Genomic DNA, 24796 nt, shown 5'->3' with positions numbered 1-24796 from the left:
TTCCTGATTTTCTCCTTTCATTTTTGATGTTCTCTTTCCTTCACCTCTATTTTCATTTTACATTTTCCTCTTTTCTTTCTTTCTCTTCTTTGCTGTGTGTTTCATGTACTCTTCCCCTCCTTAATATTTTTCTCTTTCGTTTATACTTTCTCTCTTTCTTATATGCAAGACTTCTCTAGTCATCTTCCGCTCTTATTTTATATTTTCTCCTCTTTCTTTATCACGTTCTCTCTATCTTTCTCTTACACACACACACACACACCACATTTTCTCTCTTCTCTCTCTCTTACCCTGCTTCTCTCTTTTCCATATTTTTCATGCGTCATCTCTGTCCTTCACTCTTTCGATTTCGTGTTCTCCCTCCTTTACTTCTCTCTTGCCTACCAACCTTCCTCACCTCCTATTCTTCATTTGTTTCTCCTTTATTCACTGTCATATTATTTTGAAATGCTTTTCTCTCCACTCTCTAACGGTGTTGTTTTTACAGTTTCTGTTTTCTTTTATTTCTTTAGTTCTTCCTTCTTCGTTTCCTTTCTTTCTTATATTCAAACCCACTCTCTCCTATTTCAATAAATATGTAATGAAATTTATAAACGTTGATTTCTGTTCCTCATTCTTTGGAAACAGCTAGCAACAGAAACGCCGCCGCCACAACCACAATCATTACCACCCAACATCACAGGCACATTATACCACCACCACCACTATTACTACCATATATAATTTGCATCTATCATCTTCACTATCATCACCATACTTTCCACTATCATCACTATACAACTATTGTACGAACCAACGGAGCCTCTACGTGATCATTCGTCCTGTTAGAAATTGCGGCCAAATCTCCATAGTACTATTCGATCAGAGCTGACATGAGGTTTAACCGCTTTCCTGTGATTACCCCACCGCGAACACAAGCACAAACAACATCATCACTGCCACCGCAACCTCTACTGCCACAACTAGCACCAAGAAGATATGGCAAATCTCCCTCAAATCATACTCCAAAGTCTTAATATGAGGACGCATCACATAATGAAATCCTAGACGGCATGGTCATGGCTGATCTGATTCGGAGTTAAACAACAACAATAGCCGCATAGGTAGCTACAACAACTCAACTAGGTATATTAGCAACGTTAACGTCAATACTAAAGTAGTGGTACATCAACGTCCAGCAGCAGCAGCAGCTCCTTCATGTTTTCAGTGAATGTAAACAAGTCTGTACTATTGTCTTTTTACCCCAATTGCTTTCGCCTTCTGCAGCTGGAGTAAATTTTCAGAGCGTAGACGTCACAAGATTGAGATATCGATTAGAAATTACAGAGAATTAGAACATGCAGCTACAAGCACGCACGCACGCACGCGCTCAGACACTCACTTTTGTTTTTCTCTCAATATATGTAACATAAATGGCAATTTCTGTCTTTCGATCTGTCTGTTACCATTTTGCTACCTACACCAGTGAGCCAATATTGATGAAACTTTGCATACATGTTAAACTAACATCCAGTTCAATTATAAGCTAATTGGATTTCAACAAAAATCTATAATAGGCCCCTTAGGAGGGTTAGGCTATTATTTGATAAAATGAGAAGGGTGCAAAGAGTGTTAGAGTGAGGGTAATGTGGTAGCATAGTGAGTGTCGCTGATATCAGGGAAGGAGAGAACAGCGTTGTGTAAGCGACAAATATGGAGTAGAAGTGGGATGTAACGTTGATACAGCTGTCATTCACGGATATACACGTGACACTGCATACATACTTTCGTAAATACATAGATACATGAATAGACACACACATACACACACACACATGCACATACACATAACTAACTTTTAAAACGCCGAGGAAGGGAAACAAAGGTGGGTGTGAGGAATACGTAACTTTAAGGAGAGAGGGGATGTGTGGCTTTTCTGCTGTCCATTGCAAAGAAACACTCACACACAGACAGACACACACATACATACATACATACATATATACATATATACATTATACATAAATACGTACGTATGTACATACACATGTCTACTATACACCATTTTAAACTCGTGATTACTTGTGTATACGTTTGTAAATGTGTGTGTGTGTGTGTGTGTGTGTGTGTGTGTGTGTGTGTGTGTGTGTGACATCCTATAACTGTCTGTCAACTTTTGTGGGGGCTTCCCCGTTGCTGTCACATATTGTGAAATTTTTAAATTACGTCAAAATTTTCAAATTTGGTATATTGAAACAATTTTCCACGTTAAATCCGATTTTGTTATTTATTTGTTCTAGAAAAATTGCAGAAAAATTTTACTTAGGTTTCAATACTAATCAATTTTACCTAACAGGATTTGGAAGTTGGTATTTTTTGCATGATAGACAGCTGTCTATCACCAAATGAAAGCAAAATCATTGCGAGGAGGAATTTTTATTAATCAAACGAAAGCAAAGCATTACCACGACCAAAGTTGTAAGAACTTCTGAAGTTTTAATAAGTTGTAATGTATAAAGTCATATAAAACGGTCGAACAGACATCTAAATATTGGGTTGTCCGGAAAGTTCGTGCCGATTTATAGTAGCTTACCTTTCGATTTATTTTAGAACATGGTTGAGTCCATAAAATAGGATTTGACTACACCTCCATTTAGAGCACAGTTTAAGCTATCTTTTCGTGGAAGAAGGTTTATGTTCCTGTGTTAATTAATTCCTGTGTTTATTAACCTGTGTTAATTCTGTAACCCTTTAAAATGGAAGATGAGAAAGTTCATTTTCGGCACTTGATACTTTTCTTTTTTCGTAAAGGGAAAAATTCCTCACAAGCAACCAAAGAAATATGCGCAGTTTACGGTGATGTTTCTTTATCCGAAAGAACTGTACGGAAGTGGTTCGCAAGGTTCCGAGCTGGAGATTGTAGCCTTATTGATAAAGAGCAATCAGGCAGACCATCCACTACAGATGATGTCCAAATCAAGTCATTAATTGAGAATAACCCACATTGCACAACCCGAGAATTGTCAGAAAGCTTCAACCTATCAAAATTCGTCGTTCATGAGCACCTGGTAAAGCTTGGGTACACAAATCGCTACGGTGTTTGGGTGCCACATGAGTTGAGTGAGAAGAACCTTTTCGATCGCATTTCCATCTGTGATTCATTTTATAAACGGAATGAAAACGCGCCTTTTTTAAAGCAAATTGTGACAAGTGATGGGAAATGGATTATCGACCAAAATGTTCAGAGAAAGCGATCCTGGAGTAAGCCACCTTAGCCACTCCAAAAGTGGGTCTTCACCATAAAAAAGTCTTGCTTTGTGTCGTCTGGTGGGATTGGAAAGGAATTCTGTACTATGAGCTTCTCCTAAGTAACCAGACAATTAATTCTGAGAAATACTGCACACAACTGGACGAGTTAAAAGCAGCAATTCAAGAGAAACGTCCAGAATTGGCCAACAGGAAGGGCGTTGTTTTCCAACATGATAATGCAAGACCGCACGTTTCTTTGGGAACCAGACAAAAATTGCTGCAACTCGGCTGTGATGTGTTCACCCACCCTCCATATTCACCAGATATTGCTCCTTCGGGTTTCCACTTATTCAGGTCTCTGCAGAATAGTCTTAATGATAAAAATTTCAATTCCTTGGATGACGTAAAAAGATACCTTGATGAATTCTTTGCCATGAACTCACCTCAATTCTGGGAAGAGGGTATTTTCAAGTTAAAAGAAAGATGAAGACGGACTGTGCAACAAAATGGTTCATATTTGGTTGATTAAAAATGTAATGGCAAGTATTTATTGACCTTTTTCTTTCCTTTAAAAATCGGCACGAACTTTCCGGACAACCCAATAATTTAAAAAGGAAAAAAATGCTCAACGAAGTTTTTTTTTTCGAAAAATTACACAAATTTGTCCTGATCAAGAGGCCTATCTGACATGGAATAAACAAAAATTTATGTAAGACATTCTAATATAAAAATTTGCCCAATAACTACGGGCTATTAAGTTAGTATATACATATTTGTATGTTAGTGTGTATATGTATGTATACACACGTGCACGCGCATACACACACACACACACACTGCACCACTACATACACTGGTGTTAGAAATTTATATAATAGATGGATATTCGATCTTCATACTACATTAATTACTTCTGCCATGACGCATCAATTGTCAAGCCATGGTGGAGGGACAAACACAGACACAAAGACATATAAATATATATTCTTTTATCCTTTTATTCTTTTGTTTCAGTCGTTCGACTGCGGCCATGCTGGAGCACCGCCTTTTAGTCGAACAAATCGACCCCAGGACTTATTCTTTGTAAGCCTGGTACTTATTCTATCGGTCTCTTTTGCCGAACTGCTAAGTTTCGGGAATGTAAACACACCAACATCAGTTGTCCAGCGATGGTGGGGGAACAAACACGGACACAGATACACATATAAATACAAGCTGGATCTTTTCCCTTTCAACAGCAGATCGAGAAATTAATTTTTTGTAACTAAACACTTTCAAACTTCGGACACTGGTAGAATGTGAAATATAAAACATCTTTTACTCTTAGTATTGTTGAGAAAAGTTTCTATTTTCAAAGTTATTTCATATTAAAGTTGGGATCTTTTTTAAAACGGGGGCCACATTTTTCATTAACGAAACACTTTGAAACTTGGAACACTGGTAGAATGTGTCATATAAAACATCTTTTTCTCTTAGTCTTCTTAAAAAAAAAAGAATGAAAAATGTGGCCCCCGTTTTAAAAAAGATCCCCTAAAGCTAAGACCAAGACAAACGAACGAACGATATCATAAATAACAGTGACAAACGAAATATACACCACCGATAGTTATTGTTGACCAACAACGGTAGTAATTTTACTCAGCTGAATACACGTCATTGATTGGTTGAAATTACCGAAATACGACAACTTTAGGATCTTTTTTAAAACGGGGGCCACATTTTTCATTAATGTTTTACGTAGTGTTTTTGGTACCGAAAGACTTTCAAACTTCGTATACTTATCTATTTTGTGTTATAGAACAGAAAAATATTTTTGTATTCGAATTTATTTCATGTAAAAAATTGTCTTATTTCGATAATTTCAACCAATCACTGACAAGTATTCAGTTGTTTATATTTACTCCTTTGGCTGATTAAGCCATAGCTTCGTTTTATTTGCTTTATTCATTTTAAATTTGCTTTTTTCATTTTCTTTTTTTTTCTTCGTTTTATTTGCTTTTTTCTTTTTAAATTTGCTGTTTTACCCTAACCCTAACCCTATCACCGATAGAATTGTTTCAGAATCGTTTGTTTATGTAGTCGGCACTTAATGTATATCGGCTGAATGGACGTCAGTGATTGGTTAAAATTACAGAAATACGACAACTTTAACATGGAATAAGTGAGGGATTTCTTTTTTTTTTAAGAAGACTAAGAGAAAAAGATGTTTTATATGACACATTCTACCAGTGTTCCAAGTTTCAAAGTGTTTCGTTAATGAAAAATGTGGCCCCCGTTTTAAAAAAGATCCGCTTTAGGATTTTAGGGTTAGGGTTAGGGTTTTAGGGTTAGGGTTAAGGTTTTTTAGGGTTAGGGTTTTAGGGTTAGGGTTTTAGGGCTAGGGTTTTAGGGTTAGGGTTAGGGTTGGGGTTGGGGGTCTTAGGGTTAGGGTTAGGGTTGGGGTTTTAAGGTTAGAGTTACGGAAAAAAGTGAAAATGAAGAAATTGGAGGGAGTGACGTAGGGGGGGGGGGCAAAAAAGTCTTTCCGAAAATAGTAGCTGAAAACCAGGAAAAAGAAAACTAAAAGCAGTAGAAATGCACGAACGATTATGGTGTTGCCATGAAGTAAACATGCTTCAGATACACACGTTTATTCATACAAACGTAACTGAAATGAAATATGTCATAAATAACAGTGACAAACGAAATATACACCGCCGGAAGTTGTTGCTGACAAACAACAGCAGTAATTTTATTCAGCTGAATACACATCATTGATTGGTTGAAATTACCGAAATACAACAACTTTAACACGAAATAACTTCGTAAATAGAAACTTTTCTCAACAACGCTAAGAGTAAAAGATGTTCTATATGACACATTCTACCAGTATCCGAAGTTTCAAAGTATTTAGTTAAAGAAAATTAATTAATCAAGCTGCCCATGAAAAGGAAAAGATCTGTTTCCTGTCATTGTACTTCTACCATGTCTAGTCTCTCCGCTAAACTCCTAGAAGTTTCTCCAATGTATATTGATTCCAGTTCTCACAGGCTTCCTCTATGGCTGTATCAAATGACTGAAACGAGTAAAGTAATAATAAAAAAGAAAATAATTCACATATTCATACAGATACACATATACAGACACATATATGTATACATACACAAGAGTAAATAGTGTGGGGATGTGTATGCACTCATAACAATGGAGAGAAAACATGAGGTGGGCTCTTCTCATTCGAATACCAAACGCATTCACACTTTTACGTACTGGCTAAAAATTTAATCGAGGCCGACGCTACTTTTCATCCTCCCAAACTTGAAAAAATAATTACTTGTCAAGTGCTATTGCTTACACACACACACACACACATACATGCATACATGAACGCGCGCGTACACATACGCACACACGAGTGTGCGCGAACACACACACTCATGTAAGCACAGGTGTAAAACAAGGCCGAAAAATAGTACTCGAATACCAAAGGTAGAGTAAAGTAGTATTTTATTGAAGGTGAAAAGACTTCACAAAGTATTCAGAGTTCCACGTAGCTGATAATCAGACAGTTGTGAGTATTTAGGATGATATAATAATTTGTATGTATTGATAAATATGTGTGATCCTGCCCCTGTATGACACAATGGTCTATCTTGGAAAAAACTAGCCTACACAGGAATGGATCTTACCAGAATTCTACAAAATGTTCGTTGTGCTTGAGTGTAAAAGATAAATTTGCTTTAAATGAGTGTAGACACTCTTCGAAATTCTTGATTTCTAGACTATTACCTATGTTTACAGCTTATATAAGCTTTGCCAATTATTATCGATCGATTTGATTCATTAGTTTAAAAAAATACGTATTGTTGGATACTTTTACCTTTTTCTTTTATTTTTCCGTAATTTTTATTGACATTCTATATGATTTTAAAAATTGTATTATATATTATATATTGTATATTACATGTTGCATTTATTATATAAGGCGGCGAGCTGGAAGAATAGTTAGTACGCCGTCTTTACGTTCTTAGTTCAAATTCCGTTGAAATCGACTTCGTCTTCAATCTTTTTGGGGTCGATAAAATAAGTATCAGTTGAACAATGGGGTCGATGTAATCGACTAGCCACCACTCTTAAAATTTCCAGCCTTATTATTATTATTTATTATTGGGCAATTTCGATTTATTTTAATTTATTTCAACATCAGCGCTCTCTGCCTGCCCGTCTGTCTCTGTATGTATGTATGTATGTATGTATGTATGTATGTATGTATGTATGTATGTATGTATGTATGTATAGGCGCAGGCTTGCCTGAGTGGTAAGAAGCTTACTTCCCAACCACATTGTTCTGTGTTCAGTCCCACTGCATGGCACCTAGAGCAAGTGCCTTCTACTATAGTTTCGGGCTGACCAAAGCCTTGTGAGTGGATTTGGTAGACGGAAACTGAAAGCTTGTCGTATATGTGTGTGTGCATGTGCGTGTGTGTGTGTGTGTGTTGAAAAAAGATTTGAGATCTATACAAATCAAATTTTTATATATAAAAGATGGAGGTGGAAATAGTACAGAAGTAAATTTAAGACATTTTATTTCGGAAAAAATGAATAAAATGATTAAAAAACTTTTTTTTATATATTCAAAATATAGAATATTACTGGTTTCGATGATGAAATTCATCTTACCAAATATTAATAAAAATTTTTGCTGAACCGCTAAGTTACGGGGACATAAACACACCAGCATCGGCTATCAAGCAATGGTGGGGGTGACAGAGACACACACACATATACAATGGGCTTCTTTCGGTTTCCGTTTACCAAATCCACTCACAAGGCTTTTTTCAGCCCAAGGCTTATAGTAGAAGACACTTGCTCAAGGTACCACGCAGTGGGACTGAACCCGGAACCATGTGGTTGGGAAGCAAGCTTCTTACCACACAGTCATGCTGCGCCTATATGTACACATTTCAGTGTCTGTATGTCTTTGGATCTGTGTTTGTCCCCCACATCACTGCTTGACAACCGGTATTGGTGTGTTCATGTCCCCGTACCTTAGCAATTCGGCAAAAGAATCCGATAGAATAAGTACTGGACTTTAAAAAATAGAGTCTGGGATCGATTTCATTGACTAAAAACCTTTCACGGCGATGCTCCAGCATGGTTGCAGTCAAATGACTGAAACAAGTAAAAGTATATGAGAATATATATATATATATATATATATATATATATATATATATATATATATATATATATATATATATATAATTAATAATATCAAGGGTAATAAGAAATATTACAAATTTCTACTACTACCAGTGGCCTAGCATGTAAAAAAAAATTTAGTCAATAGACTATATATCATTCATATAAATACAGTGTACATTTAAACACATAAGTGGTATCCATCATAGAATTCTTTCACGCTAGAAAGAACAGCTAAATTCAAAACCACTATTAGGGATATTTTTCATTCCCTTCGAAGTTTTATCCCTAATAGTGGTTTGGAATTTAGCTGTTCTTTCTGGCGTGCAAGGAATCCTATGATGGATACCTCTTATGTGTTTAAATGTACACTGTATTTATATCTATATCTATCTATATATATATATATATTTAAATTCAATAATAGGACAAATTCTTTTACAAGAATTTATCAAGTAGCTAGCGTGAAAAAACCTCATAAGGGAAAAAATCCATCATTTATTCCCAAAATATAAATATAATATATATATATATATATATATATATATATATATATATATATATATATATATATATATATATATATATATATATAAAATTTAGAGAAAAGAACCACAATCCTTGAACTCATCCATGAAAATCCAGTCACATATAGAAAAATTTGATAAGTAAATACACTAAAAAGATCTATAATAAAAATACAAAGTAATAAATATTAAAATAATAAAACGACTACATGTGTTTCATAACCACATTTTCAAATACAAAATAAAATAAAAATCAAATCGATTCTAAATAAATCGATTGAAAATCAATTCTATTCAAAAATATAGCTAATCGTCGAGTCAAAATACAGTAATAATAATAATAAAATGAATGTATATATATCAACTAACAATAAATAACAAATGAATTTATATAAAAATACTTATACCAATAAGTAAAAGAAAAACATTTAACAATACTATTGAAGTTTTAGTCTAAACTAAAATTTTAAACGTTATACTATTAACTTAACATTTATTAGAATATCAACTAACAAAAAATAACAAATGAATTTATATAAAAATAACAAATGAATTTATATAAAAATAACAAATGAATTTATATAGAAATACTTATTTTATCAATAAATCAAAGAAAAAAAATTCAACAATATTATTAAAAATAAATGCAATACTTATTTTATCGAAGCTTTAGTTTAAGCTAAAATTTTAAACGTTATACTATTAACTTAGCGTTTATTAGAATTAAGTCGTGTGAAAATATGGCGTAAAGAAAAGTAATAGAATAAAGAGATATATAAACATGAATGAAAGTTTTATTTATCAAATCATGAATGAAAATTTTATTTATAAAATCAAAATGTAAATGTATTATAACTTAAATCATAATAAAAAAATTAACTGTATTATAAACATTTTCTGGAAATTTAAAATCTAAGTAATTTTAGAGTCTAAAGAATTAAGACTAAAATACATAAATTATATAATATATATCAAAGAAGCTAAAATACTATAAATAAATTAATTAATTAAAATATTTATATTATTTATTTTATAAAAATCATAGTATCATTTAAATATTAATTTATAATATTCACTAAAAATATTTTTGCACTAATTAATACACAATTAATAATTACAAATTATAACTACTACAATTAGTAAAATAGGAATTATATACACACATATACAAATATATATATACGTACATACACATACATATATATACATATATATAGATGCATATACACATACATACACACAGACACACACACACACATATATATATATACACAGTTATCTAAACTTATTACATAAATAATTTAATTTATGTCTACATTTAATTTTATGTTAATGGAGAGAGTTAATCAAAGTATTATTATTATTTAATAATATCTCCTTAAATTCATTAGTACACAACTTACAAAAATTATTACCTATATGATAAGATTTCGCCTTACAAACTATCTCCCAATTTAAAATGTACTTAATATTTTTAGATTTTAGTTCCCAAATATATTTACTAAGGCCAGTAGAATTAATCAAATTTCTATTCTTAAAGGAATGCATGTGTTGAGCCACACGTAATTTAATTTTATTCGAAGTCAATCCTATGTAAATCTTATTTAAATTATAACCATTAAACTTATTCCTGTCCATTAAAGTCACTATACCTTTATACACCACATCCTTCAAATCACATTTATTATCAAATTTACATTTAGTCTTATCTCTACATGTACAATTAATTATATCCTGGTCCTTATTATTATTATTATTAGAATAAGTATTTAATTTATATTTGTAATACTTATTTAACTTAAATCTATTAAAAGAAGAAATAATGTTACCAACATTATTAGTAGTAGAATAACCTACTCTCAAAATATTACTAGAAAAGAAATTATTATATTTTTTATTATCTCTAAGGAATATATCAATTATATTTAAAATCTGTTTAATAATGTTAGTTTTAACTTGAATGCCGTAAGGAATGATTTGCCAAAGTTTGTTCTTATTATAGATATTATTACATTTATTATTTATATTATTAAATTTATTATTATCATTAAATGAATTAAATTTAATCCTATTATTTTGTCCATTACAATTATGTTTATGTTTTTTATTATCATAATACCTATTATCCTTACCATAATTACCTAAGTAAACTTTATCATAATTATTAATGTTATATTTATTATAAAAAATTAATGGATCATTAATATTATAATTATATTTCAGATTATTAAAGAAATAAATATTATTAGTATATCTCACCTCACGAAGGGCTTCATTGTAATAAGGTGCATATTTTTCAAAGATCTCTAAATTGGAAGAAAGTAATGATATTCTCTTACCTATACTATAATATATGTTAACAATTTCTTAATTGAGGGTGGGTGATTACTTTTAGGATTAATATATTCAATATTTTCATTAATTTCATGGTAAGGTTCGGTTTTACTCGTTAATAAATTAAAATTAGCATCTAAATAATTTATATTATAGTTCTTCATATATAGTAATCTTTAATCAATTTCTTTAAAAAAAAGCTATATAGTCTCTCCTTATTTAATTCTAGTGTTCTATTGGTGCAATTCTTAGTTAGTACTAAGAGGTCATCCCTATATAAACCACCCTCCAATTTCAAGTTTTCCAGTTGAAATTCTGATAATAAATATATACCTACTAAATCAGTTACCTGTGCTAAATCAGGTGCCCCCATTGATATATCAAAATAGTCCCTAGTATCTTTCCTAGCCCACAATTTATTATTATATCTAATCAACAATTTCCTAGCCATTTTAACTATATTAACTTCATCATAAGTCATTCCTACCTTCTTCATTGAATAATTTAGGGCCTTATTAAGTACAATCTCATTAATAGAAGAATAATAATTATCAATATCTATCTAAATAAATTTATATCTATTTTTATCTTTAATATCATTAAACCATTTTAAAGTATCTATAGTACTATTCCATAATTTAAGGTAATTAATATCATTTAATCTAGTGATATATTTATCTAAAATGATCTAATTTAATTTACCTAGATCTGATTTGCAAGGACAAATAAGCCTGACTTTAGGGTCAGAATAAAAATTATCCTTATGGTCTTTTATAAGGGTGATTTTTAAATGCAATACTTACCTTATCGAAGCTTTAGTTTAAACTAAAATTTTAAATGTTATACTATTAACTTATCAATACAATATTGCATCCAAAAATCTTTTTAAAAAAATCAACTAAATTATGGTTTGGGGATAACAGTATACAAAGTAATCACCCTCAGATTCCGCAACAACCTCAAGACGGCTTCAGAACCTGACGCATGCATCCGTCACCGTATCCCTGGGAAGTTTTTGAGCACTTCCTTGATCTTGGCCATCACCTCGGTCTTCGTGTTGCAAGCAGAGCGGTTGGTGTCTTTCTCAACTCTCATAGAAATCGATGGGATTACAATCAGGGGAATAGGCCAGATGCAGTTGTAAAAATTCCCCGACAATCAATTTTAACTCTTTCTGGAGGTATGGCAAGGAGCCGAATCCTGCAGCTACTCATATGGCCTTCTAGCAGCAACCCTCTCCAGCCAGAATTTGATCAGTCTCCAGTAGCTTCACACAGCTGTCTGAATGGAGCTTAAAGATGTGAGGTGATATGACATCACCTTCACTAGACCATCAGAGTTTGGTGAAGTTTGATTTTCAAGATGTCCATGTCCCGTGTTGCAGCCTCTACAGTGTTCATAGAGAATTGAGCAGCATTTATGATGACATTTTGATATTCGGCCCGAATCATCATGATCAACTCTTTTTCAACATTCAGATGACTTCCAGCCCTTCATGTCAGCTAACTTTTCCTCATCTACAACTTTAATCTGTAAAGCATAAGCTCTCCGACACTGTTGACTGTTCATTAATACATCAAGTTGTTCTTGATAAAAGGAGACATAAAAAGTCGCCAAATTTAACCGGGACACCCTGTATATAAATGTTTTCCAGATTTATCATTTTATCTATTATGTAATTCAAACCAGTCACTAACAACGTGGCAAGGCCCTGTTTGTTTATGTTCAAGAGATCTCTTGGGGTTTGTGTGTATTTAGTGTGTGCTTGAACATATGTATGCATGCAGATAAATTTCGTTTTCTGTAGCAACGTGCACACAGACACACATTCAAAGATGCATGTACACATAGGTTTACATACATTATACCACACCACCTTGATACAGTGAGCTGGATTCCTTGTTGACGGGGCTTAATGAAAAGGGGCTAAATAATTAACACACTGTATGCAAATTAGTGACACCAGTTCCCTGAAGCTATTGGATATGATGTGTATATTAACAGATTAGCTAATTCTTTTTCTATATCCCTTACTGGGGCTTCATCAGCGGTGTCTACATCATCTAGATGAGCTTGATATTTTTGTTCTGCTATGTAGGTTTACATACCATACACACACATATGTATATATATATATATATTTGTTGTGTTTTGGGAGAGTCATTACGCCAGTAATAATTACACAGGCACGGGTTCAAATCACTATAGTTAAGTATGTAACTAACTAACAAATAGATTGTTTATTTAATGTGCTTGTTAAACAATCAAAGTTCATTCGTTGCTGTTGGAGACTTTCTCAGTGACTTAGTGACTTTCTTTTTTGCTCCAAGGTATACTCTGAACCTTATATCTGTGTACATACATGATTGAATGTTATTGTTCTTGGTATATTTGTGACCGCAGTTAAAGTGTGGTTAGCTGCTTGCCATGTTACTGACTTCTAATGTCTTTCGTCCTCTGACCGTTCATTGCCTTTGTGTTGTTAGCTCGAGTCAGCAGCTGTCTGTCGCCTGTTTGCTGTCTGCTGTCACGTCTCTGTTGTCTCTCAATATTCTCTATCAAATAGCTAAGGAGTGCTGAATTCATAGAGCTGGATAGACTCAGAGCAAAAGGCGCAAAAAGATTAAATTGTTGCTGGACCCAGTTCTAGGTGAAGTCATGATTGGTTAGAGTTTATTTTATTACGTGGGTAATATTATAGCGAATCGCGACATCAGGTGCAGTGAGATGACTGCTGAATATTCCCGCTACAGGTGTTTAGACACATATCGATGTTAATCGGGCTCGGCATGCCGACAACTCGATCTCTGGCATGCTGATAAAGTATAAACAACTGTTTCCTGGGATCTTTTCCTTTTCGTGGGCAGCTCGATTAATTAATTTTCTTTAACTAAACACTTTGAAACTTCATATACTGGTAGAATATGTCATATAGAACACTGCCGGAAGTTGTTGTTGACAAACAACGACAGTAATTTTATTCAGCTGAATACACATCATTGATTGGTTGAAATTACCGAAATACAACAATTTTAACATGAAATAACTTCGTAAATAGAAACTTTTCTCAACAACGCTAAGAGTAAAAGATGTTCTATATGACACATTCTACCAGTATCCGAAGTTTCAAAGTATTTAGTTAAAGAAAATTAATTAATCAAGCTGCCCATGAAAAGGAAAAGATCTGTTCCCTGTCACTGTACTCCCACCATGTCTAGTCTCTCTGCTAAACTCCTAGTTCTCACAGGCTTCCTCCATGCACTTTATACTGTATACCACATTCCTGGTCTTATAATTGATATTCGGATTAAAGGTCTATACCCTACAGCTTCTATCAGTACACGTGGTACGTCTTACATAAATGTTATCTGGTTTTTCAATGATGTTAATGTTGAGTTTGGTGTCATTCAGACTTCCTAAACTTGCTGGTTAACTCCCAATGCGACATGGCCTCGACAAACATGATTCGTTGATGTTTATGTGCCTCGTATCACAATTCCTATGTATTCTGTTCCAATGTTTGTCCCGGTATCTAAGGTGAGTTCTACTTGTGTCCTTACGATATTATCTAATTTCTTTCTAGCCCTGAACACTCTGACCCTATTTCACTGGTCGTAGCCAGAGAACTGCATGCAATGCCGAAAGTCTTATGCATGTCACTTTATTTCATAGGGTTCGCACAGGGGGAACATATTGTTCATTATCCTAGCTGAGTCCGCTTTTAGTATGTTGCTCTTTACGTTGTGTGGAACAGCTGAATACTTGATTGTGAATAACATATTTGGAAGTTATGGGTTTCCTATAATGGAGGAGTTGAACTTTATCGTTTGTAGCCTCTAACTAAAGTTCTGTATCTAGGACAAGGAGTCCATTGTTGGGGGTGCCTGGTGGGGAAACCTACTGTTATCTTTATACTCTGGTGGATGGAGTTTGCTATGCACTGGATGCTCTCCATCGTACTCCTCTCGAGTTCCTCGGTACAACCACATGGGACAGTCCTAACTAGAATATTGATATCATGTATATACTTACAGTATAGTAGTACAGCTATAGAGTATTCATCTAGGGATTGCTTAAGTTTTGTGTTCCACTAGGTCATGAAGAAGCCAGCCACGTACCCTGTAGGCATAGGTAGGTATAGATAAAGTAGGAGAAATGACAGGATACAAGGGAATTCATACAAATAAATACATACAGCTATAAACAGTTCCTATACAAAGCTATGCACATCCACGCGCACGCACATATAAATACACACACAAGACCAGAACATACAACTACACACACATACTCACAAACACACACACCATGTATTCACACATACATACATGTGCAGACACACGTGCTCACACACACACAGATGCTTACCTGCTCAAAAAATCGCCAGATACGCACACCCACATACTGGATTACACTTATATAAGAAAACTCACACACACACACGGTGCTCATATGTACACACACACACAAACCATTTGTTTACTCTCATCCTTACCCACTCTTTTAAGCAAACACACGTACAAGCATACATATGCACAGACATACAACCAATTCTCAAACAAACTCAGGGCAGACCTTGTTATGTTAAACAACATTAGGACACTTATCCAGCAGAAACACGTGTCAAAATGGAATATGAAGATGTATAATTGAATATGAAGATGTATAATTTTCCATTCTTCATTATGTATGTGTGTGTGTGTACGTGCGTGCATATAACCATATCAGGTTTCAACAACTCCCCTTCACTTTGTATTTTAAACCATAATAAAATATAAAAATAAGCTAGCCCCGCATAAATTCAGTACGCTTCGGACCATGCTAGTGGAAAGACCCTGAATGAAGGTGCATTGCAGAATATTGAGGGCTGCATATGCAACTGCACATACTCTATGCAGCAGAAACATGTGTCGGTTATTTTAACAAACTAATTATGTTGTATAATTAACAGTTAAATTAAAAGAAAAATTTGACGATGTACAAGTCTCTGTATTCTTTGTAAATTTTTTGCATTTACATTCCCGGAAATATTCATAATCCAGCGAAGTGACCTGGATTAACCCATCAGAAGAATTACAGTGCGATTGCTCACCTTAAGTGATCCTTGATGGTTCTTACTACTTGATGTGGTCAGCTGGAACCTGAACTATACCTGAGAGCTCTTATGGTACCCACTTGGATAATTTATCCCTATATACTCATCGTACACACACTCACACATATGTATGTGTGTGCGTGAGTGTGCATGACTATGTTTTAAGGAGTTTGCTTCCCAACTACATTGTTCCGAGTTCAGTCCTATTATGTGGTACTTTGGGCCTATCTTCCATAGTCACAGGTCGACCAAAGTCTGGTGAGTAAATTTGATAGACGGAAGGTGAAAGCTCATCATATACATACATACATACATATATATATATATATATATATATATATATATATATATATATATACACATACATACATACACACTCACACACACGAGTGTGTTTGTCCCTTACCACCACTTGACAACGGGTTTACACCCGATATCTAGCGATTCGGCAAAAGAGACGGATAAGATAAGTACCAGTTTTTAAAATAAGTACTTGGAACGATTCGTTCGACTAAAAGCTTTCAAAACGGTACTCTAGCCTGGCCGCACTTCAATGATTGAAACAACTAAAGGATTTTATAATATACACAAACACACACACATATATATACACGCACATACATACACACATATATCATCATCATTGTTTAACATCCGCTTTCCAGGCTAGCATGGGTTGGACGATTTGACTGAGGACTGGCAAGCCAGAAGGCTGCACCAGGCTCCAATCTGATCTGGCAGAGTTTCTACAGCTGGATGCCCTTCCTAACGCCAACCACTCCGAGAGTGCAGTGGGTGCTTTTACGTGCCAGCGGCACGAGGGCCAGTCACACGGTACTGGCAACGGCCACGCTCAAAAAGGTGTTATTTTATGTGCCACCTGCATTGGAGCCAGTCTAGCAGCACTGGCAACGACCTCGTTCGAATGATTTTCTAACGTGCCACCAGCACAAGTGCTAGAAGGCAACGCTGGTAACGATTACGCTCTAATGGTGCTATTTACGGGCCACTAGCACGGAAGCCAGACAGCTGCTCTGGCAATGAACACGCTCGACAGTGCTGTAATATGTATACACACACACATATATATTTCGTTTTTGGATTTGGTTTGCAAGATTTTTTATGTGATTTCGTGTGTTGAAGCATATTCTGTTGTGTCTGGGGAGAGTCATTTTCTTATTGTGCCTTAAAATTTAACACACTCACCGTTAAAATTTCCAGTTATTTCTTATTTTTATTTTCCTAAAATTTTTGTTGCGTCTTGCAACCTTTTCAATAGTCTTGACTCTGTCCGTTATTTATGTTGCGTTCTGTTTTTGCGCATCTGTGTGTATGTATGTATGCAGGTATGTGTGCATGTGTGTGTATGTATGTCTGTGTGTGTGCATATGTATATATGTATGTTTGTGTGTGTATGTATATATGTATGTATGTGTGTGTTTGCATGTATGTATGTATTCTGCATTTGTGTGGGGTTTTTTTGTTTCTTTTTTTTTATGTATGTGTGTGCATGTCTGAGTGTGTGTGTGTGTGTGTGTGTGCTTTGTTGCTATGTTCCATGTTTGCATGTATGGGTGCACATCTTCATATGTGTGTGTATATGTGGCCATGTGTTTCAGTCTCTATTTGTGTATGTGGTTGTCTGTTCATATACCCTATGTACCTACCCGTCTGTATGTAGACTTGTTGGTTTACACATACATACATGTGCATGCACACACACACACCCACACTCACAGACATACATACATCTATCTGCATAAAAGCCCATCAACTGTTCTACTTTACCTGTGTGGTATGGGGGTATGATATCTATGTATATTTCCTATTTAGTATTGGGGAAGTTTCATTTATAAGGACATACTCCTGTATTTGTCTTAGAGTTGGGTCTTTTGGGTGCTTGGATAAGATGCGGATGTCAAGTTGACCCAAGTTGCCTCCATGCTGGTCTTTGGCATGTTGGTAGAGTATGGAGGACTGTTTTTTGTCGTCATATTGTCTCATATGTTCGTTTAGCAGTTCTGCAATGCTCCTAGATGTTTCACCTATATATGTCATATTCAGGTCTTTACAAGCACCTTCCATGCATTTTATGCTGTAAACTACATTTCTATTTCTGCAGTTAATGCCAGGGCTAATCTTACATACCATGCAGTTATCATTGGTACATATGGTATTCTCAAAGGGGTACGTCCTACATAGTTGTGACCTGATGGAGTTCCCTGGCTTTTCAACAATCTTAATGTTGAGTTTGAACTCCTTCAGAGCTTTTCTAAACCTACGAGTTAGTTCTCCATGGGCTGTGGCCTCTACAAACATCATTCCTTGATATCTGTCGGTTTTATACCACGTGTTCGTCTTGTTGGCTTTGTCACAAATTCTTTGTATCCTATTCCATTCTTTGTTTCTATATCTAGGGCAAGTACCACTGGTATCATTACTTATAATCTTATCTAACCTCTTTCTAGCTCCCCTGTATACTCGAACCCTATCTTTCTGATCATATCCAGAGAACTGCATGCGGTGCATGAAGTTCTATATATGTTTTTTCGTTTCATAGGGTTCGCATAGTGGGGAGATGTTGTTCATTATCCTAACTAAGTCTGCTATCAGTATGTTAATTTTCATGCTGTGTGACAAAGCTGAGTTCTTGTGAACAACATGTCTTGAAGCTATGGGTTTCATATCATATGAGTGGAGGAGCTGCACTCTATTGTTCACAGTCTCTAACCAAAGTTCAGTATCAAGTACCGGGAACCTATTGTTGGGGTGTTTAGTCGGGTAATCTATAGTTACCTTGATACTTTGGTGGATGGAGTTAGCTATTTGCTGGATGCTCTCCATTACGTTCCTTTCTGATTGTTGTTCTCAGGGTTTTGGGTGGGTGCAGTCCAGCCACTCCAATGTTCAGTGGTGCTTTATTTTCACTGCTGAAGTGATGTATATATATATATATAAATCTAGAGAGAGAGAGCGAGTGAGAGATTGAGGGGATAATTATAATCTTCGCTATCGCCTCATTAGCACATGATGTAGGATCCTGGCTAGTGTAGAGTTTCAAAATCAAAAGGTCTGTAAGACTGAGTTGATATAAATATGAGCACTACACAACTCCTCATTACACACACACACACATGTATGTATGTATGTGTGTGTGTGTGTGTGTTTATGGATGGATAGTAATAGGTAAGTTATGAGACAGGAATCCAAGTGTAGAAATTTTGTTAGGTTCGGGCATTTATACAGATAGTACAGATGACTAAGGTGGACAATATACGATAAAAAGAGTTAATTAACATCGTAAGTTATACTTCGTCCCATAAACAGAGCTTAAGAGGAATTTCAATAAGCTAACGGTCACCATACAACTCAGATTTAGCAACTAATTTTAAACACACACATATTCTTTTATTTGTTTGTCATTTGATTGCGGCCATGCTGGAGCACCACCTTTGGTTGAACAAATCGACCCCAGGACTTATTTCTTGTAAGCCTAGTACTTATTGTATCGGTTATCTTTTGCTTAACCGCTAAGTTACGGGGACGTAAACACACCAACATCGGTTGTCAAGCGATGTTGGGGGGACAGACACACAAACATACATATATACAACGATACACACACTGTGTGTGCGTGTGTATGTCTGAATGTATAATGTATGCATGATGTAATGTATGATGTATGTGTGTGTATAATGTATGCATGATGTAATGTATGATTGTAGAGAGTCGAGGTCAATAAACGTCATTATTTACGTAAAGACAACAGGCATAGGTATAAATTAAGATATATACACAGTAACAAACACAAATCTACTGAAATACATCTTGATATATGTATGTGTGTATATATATATATATATATATATATATATATATATATATATATATATATATATATATATATACACACACACACACATACATATATATATATAATTATGCACGTAAATTAAAATAAAAATTTTAAAAAAAACAATTAATGTTACCTATATGGTCATTTTTAAATGCTAGGCCACTGATATATCTTATGAGTATATATATATATATACATATATATATATATATATATATATATATATATATATATATATATATATATATATTTATTTACACACACATGAGTGAAAGTGTGTGTGTGCAGGTACATGTATGAATAGGATAGAAAGTGTAAGTGAATAAATTTCAGCTTAGAATGAAAACAAATTTTTCGCCGTAATTCGTTTGGCGATCGTTTGATAATGACCTACGGAGAGTCGGTATGAGAGGACGATGTCATTCTCCATCTTTTTCAGCGAAGCCTCTTTATCTATTGCATGAAGGAAGGTTGTGTGAGTGAATGACGTCGTGTACCATCTCCGAAGGATAGCCATCAATTTTATGTTTGCGTTTCTTTGTTGAACAGGAGATTGTAGAAAAATTACTCTGATATTCAATAGATTTTAGTAACTGACCGCTTTCTTCTCATCCACTTTCTGTAGATACTCACATTGATGATAATTGTGTCCGTCTCTGTCTGTCTCTCTCTCTCTCTCTCACACACACACACAACGTAGACTGTGACATCAATGAGGTACACATGTATGTATGTATGATCGCATGCCTATATTAAAAAAAAAAACATTGATATCTCATTAAAAAACAAAATCTCTCATCATTGAAACCATTGCCATTAAATTTAGTGATTTCACTCGCCTCCTCGATTGCTTGATTTACGTGTTGCATAGAAGACGAAATAAAAATTAAACACGCTAATGAATCCCCCAAAATATATATTACGTTACTTATTGTTTCCTTTAAAAAAAAACAAGAAAGAAAAGAAAATTAGAGATTTGGAAATAAATAACTATGTAACTATAGATAAATACAATTCTGTACGCATATGGATATGTATACACACACACACACATATAAATGTATGTGTAACTTGATAGCGTTCCCTTCATCATATACAATCATCACATTGTGTTAAAATGCCTTATTGATGTGTTTGGTTTCTTTCTTTCCCTGGTGAGAAGATTGCATTGTTTTACACCATTTTATTCCTTCTGGAATAATATCAATGTTTTCTTCAAAACATATGTCGGAAGTAAAAAGAATTGAATAACACCTGTGTTGAACTCCATTTATATATATATATATATATATATATATATATAAACATATACATACACATAATTAGGATAAAGTCATTAATTAATGATTTATCAGTGGCCAGCGTATCAATAAGACCATATTGGTTAATATTTTTATTTTATTTTTATAATTATACTCTCTCTCTCTCTCTCTCTCTCTCTCTCTCTCTATATATATATATATATATATATATATATATATATATATATACACACACATAAACACATGTATATGTATATATACCTACACAAACACACATATATTACATATATGCATGCATAAGATCCTATATGAATATTATTATAGTAGTGCGCTTCGGGTTTGAGGCTGTTTTCTTCTTCCTGCTACTCCACCCTGGCACAACGCCGCCACCCTCTTGTCAGTGCACTGCAGTAGGAAGCCAAACACTTTGATAGAGTGAAAAAAATTTTATATAATGAGAGAGTGAGTGATAGAGACATAGTATTAGTTGAAGGAGGAGCAAGCTGACAAATAATTTGGTAGGAGGGAGTGAGGGAGTTGAAAGCGAGTAATGACTTAGAGAGTAAGATGTCTATGAGAGAGGAGAAATAAGTAGAGAGAAAGAGACAGCTGCACTGAATAAGAGAACGATATACAGTGAGAAGAACGATTAGTACTGCAGTTGGTTGTTTGACGACGTATGAAAACCGTCGTCCTTCATTTATGGCAGAATTCGCTTCTCCCACGGACATTTATCCGCACAGATACAAGGCTAAATAGGATAATTAGCTGACTTTCAGGATAAGGTAAGCCTTTGCTTAGCACTGCTTCAAACGACATCTAAATATTCGGAAGTGTTAACAAAATATGTTTTATATACACTTCTAACCAAAAGAGAGAGAAAAAAAAAAAAGGTGCGTGTCTGTGTGAGAAAGATCAGAAGAAAGCCATCTAACCAAGAACTGTAGTCATCATTCTAAAGACAAACCACCAACGATTTATTTGTCACTCTGTCTAACTCAATCAGTACATTTTTATTCTTCTACTTATCGGTTTATATTGATATTTAATCTGTTTTTTGTAATAACAGTATTTGAAACCTTGCTTTTATTCCTCCCTTCCATTGAGACTTGTATTCATAATTAAAATTATGTCGGAATCTCCCATTGACAACACTGAACCCTTTTTGAGTTTCGCCAACCCTAACTATCAGTTTGAGGACCGTTTGAATAGTAATGTTGGTAATATGTTAGCCAGTACTACCAGTTCGGGTGTTGGTCATAGTATTGGTGGTAGCGGTGGCATTGTGACTTCGGAACTGATCGATGTGAGTGGTCAGCCGATCAGCTCGCACATCAAGGATCGTATGTTATCCACTAACGGGACAGAATCGATAGATTTCAGAAATTCAATTACCAAAAATTCAACTTCCTCCTACTTAAATGAGGAAGATCTCGATCTAGACATTCACAATCTATCCATCTCGTCTTCCAAGTCTCTCTCGTCTCGCTATGAAGAGAACAAGGCAGTTGATGTTGTCGATGACGACGAGGAAGACGACGAGGAAGACGATGACGAAGATGATGATGATGAGGAAGAAGAATTTGATATCGAAGAAGAAAAAGAAAACCTTATATATTTTGAACAGGATCCCCAAAATTATGATCATAGAATTCACTTGCAACACTTAGAACCATTACAGCAAGTAACAACCCATAATTCAGATGTGAAACAACGCAGGCAGTACGCCCAGCTCGATTTGTCATCTTTTGATCTCAGCCCATCTGATGGGCACAATCCTTTGGCTGCAGGACACGAACTTGGCATGTTAATGTCACCTTGTGATGGAACCGGGGATACAATCAGTGATGATGACGACACAAGTGGTACTTACGAACAGTTAGAAAAAGACCCTTTGCTAGTATACAAAAATGTAGATGATGATGACGACGATGAGGATGACGATGATGACGATGATGATGACGACGACGACGATGATGAAGATGGCATGGGTGTGTACGAAATAGAATATGATGACGACGATGTCTACGCTGAACAAGATGAATATGATGAGGAAGAGGATAACAGATTAAATGAGGAGGAACGCCGTCGAAAAAATATCAAAGACAACATAAGCAGACAACATATCAGTGTTGTTGGTCTGACAACTAGCACTGGTTGCAATCGGGACTTAAACGCTTTGTCAGATGAGAAACCCCGCAGTTTCCTTGAATATTATTCTTTGCTGGAAGCGAAAGCTCATGAGAGGCAGATACGTGATGACATCAATGAAGCTGACCAGCGGCTTGAACGCCTGGGAGTTGTCGATGTTAATATTATTGATAAAGTGGGTCCCCAAGGTAATATTGAAGATGATGAAGATGAGAATACTAAGATGATTTCATTTGAAAAATCAAACAACCTGAAAAACGAGCAGTACATGAAGAACCTTAAAGAGATAAACTCTCCTGATTCTCATGATAGTGGAATCCAATCTGACTCTCGTTTGGATGAGAACATCCTAAATATTCCATCTGGGGCCAATAACATTCCTTCGAGTGATGAAGAAGATTTAGAGGACAATATTGATAATGATAATTTGAGACATTATGATGATGATGTTGACGAAGTGGAAGATGATGTAGATGAGGTCAATGATGTTGACAACATTGATTACGATGATGAAGATGATAGAGAGTCTGTTGAGGAAAATAACTCAGAAACCCTCATCGATGGGAAACTTGATTCTGAGGAGACTACGCCTATAGAACAGTTACCCCTAGGCTGGGAAAAACACGAGGATGAAGATGGTCCTTACTACTGGCACATACAGAGTGGGACCATACAGCGGTCTCCTCCACCTCCACCTTCACCTGGCCAGATGGATTCCAAGCGCTCTCTTTCCAGTGACAGTAGTCAGGCTTCAGCACCTAGTTCAGTGCCTTCAAGCCCCAATAGCACCAGTTCCAACACAGAAGAACATTTACAAGCATTTGAAAGTCATGTATTAAAATATGCTGCTAAATCCTTGCAGTCTCTGTGTTCCAGCACAGCAAAATCACCTGTACCAATCAGGAAATTTTCAAAGCATGAGCCTGTGCGCTTTGCTGTTCGTTCATTTGGCTGGGTGTGCATTGCTGATGATGATCTGAGCCCTGAAAAAAGTAGCAAAGCTGTTAATAAGTGCATATTAGATCTATCACTTGGACGCAATGACCTCAACGACGTCGTCGGCCGCTGGGGAGATGGAAAAGACCTCTACATGGACCTAGATGACCATAGCCTACGTCTGGTGAGTCCTAATGATGGCACTATCCTCAACATCCAACCAATT

At 35.1% G+C, this 24796-nt stretch overlaps 1 protein-coding gene and 1 long non-coding RNA gene across 6 annotated transcripts in view; one reads left to right on the top strand and one right to left on the bottom strand.

Moving 5' to 3' along the window:
• Nucleotides 1-5927: 5927 nt before the first annotated feature.
• On the bottom strand, nt 5928-21489 carry LOC128250309 (uncharacterized). 5 transcript variants are annotated; one of them, XR_016237632.1, is made up of 4 exons: nt 20355-21489; nt 15303-15389; nt 11196-11242; nt 5928-6283 (listed from the first exon to the last, which is right to left on the bottom strand). It is a non-coding gene; the product is annotated as an uncharacterized LOC128250309 (long non-coding RNA). The 5 variants fall into 5 exon arrangements; XR_016237634.1 differs by lacking the exon at nt 5928-6283 and adding an exon at nt 6290-8379; XR_016237633.1 differs by lacking the exon at nt 11196-11242.
• Nucleotides 21490-21857: 368 nt separating this feature from the next.
• The window catches only part of LOC106872295 (uncharacterized), a 4706-nt gene continuing 1767 nt past the window's right edge, over nt 21858-24796 (top strand). Inside the window, exon 1 of the mRNA XM_014919233.3 lies at nt 21858-24796. This exon is cut by the window's right edge and continues 1767 nt beyond it. Coding sequence (XP_014774719.2) covers nt 22613-24796 — 2184 coding nt within the window. The 5' untranslated portion in view covers nt 21858-22612.

The sequence above is a fragment of the Octopus bimaculoides genome, chromosome 20 (assembly GCF_046866305.1).
Source record: "Octopus bimaculoides isolate indiv1 chromosome 20, ASM4686630v1, whole genome shotgun sequence".
Classification (NCBI taxonomy): Eukaryota; Metazoa; Mollusca; class Cephalopoda; order Octopoda; family Octopodidae; genus Octopus; species Octopus bimaculoides.
The sequence above is the reverse complement of the archived record's forward strand: the minus strand, read 5'-3'. Positions and strand labels throughout refer to the sequence as shown.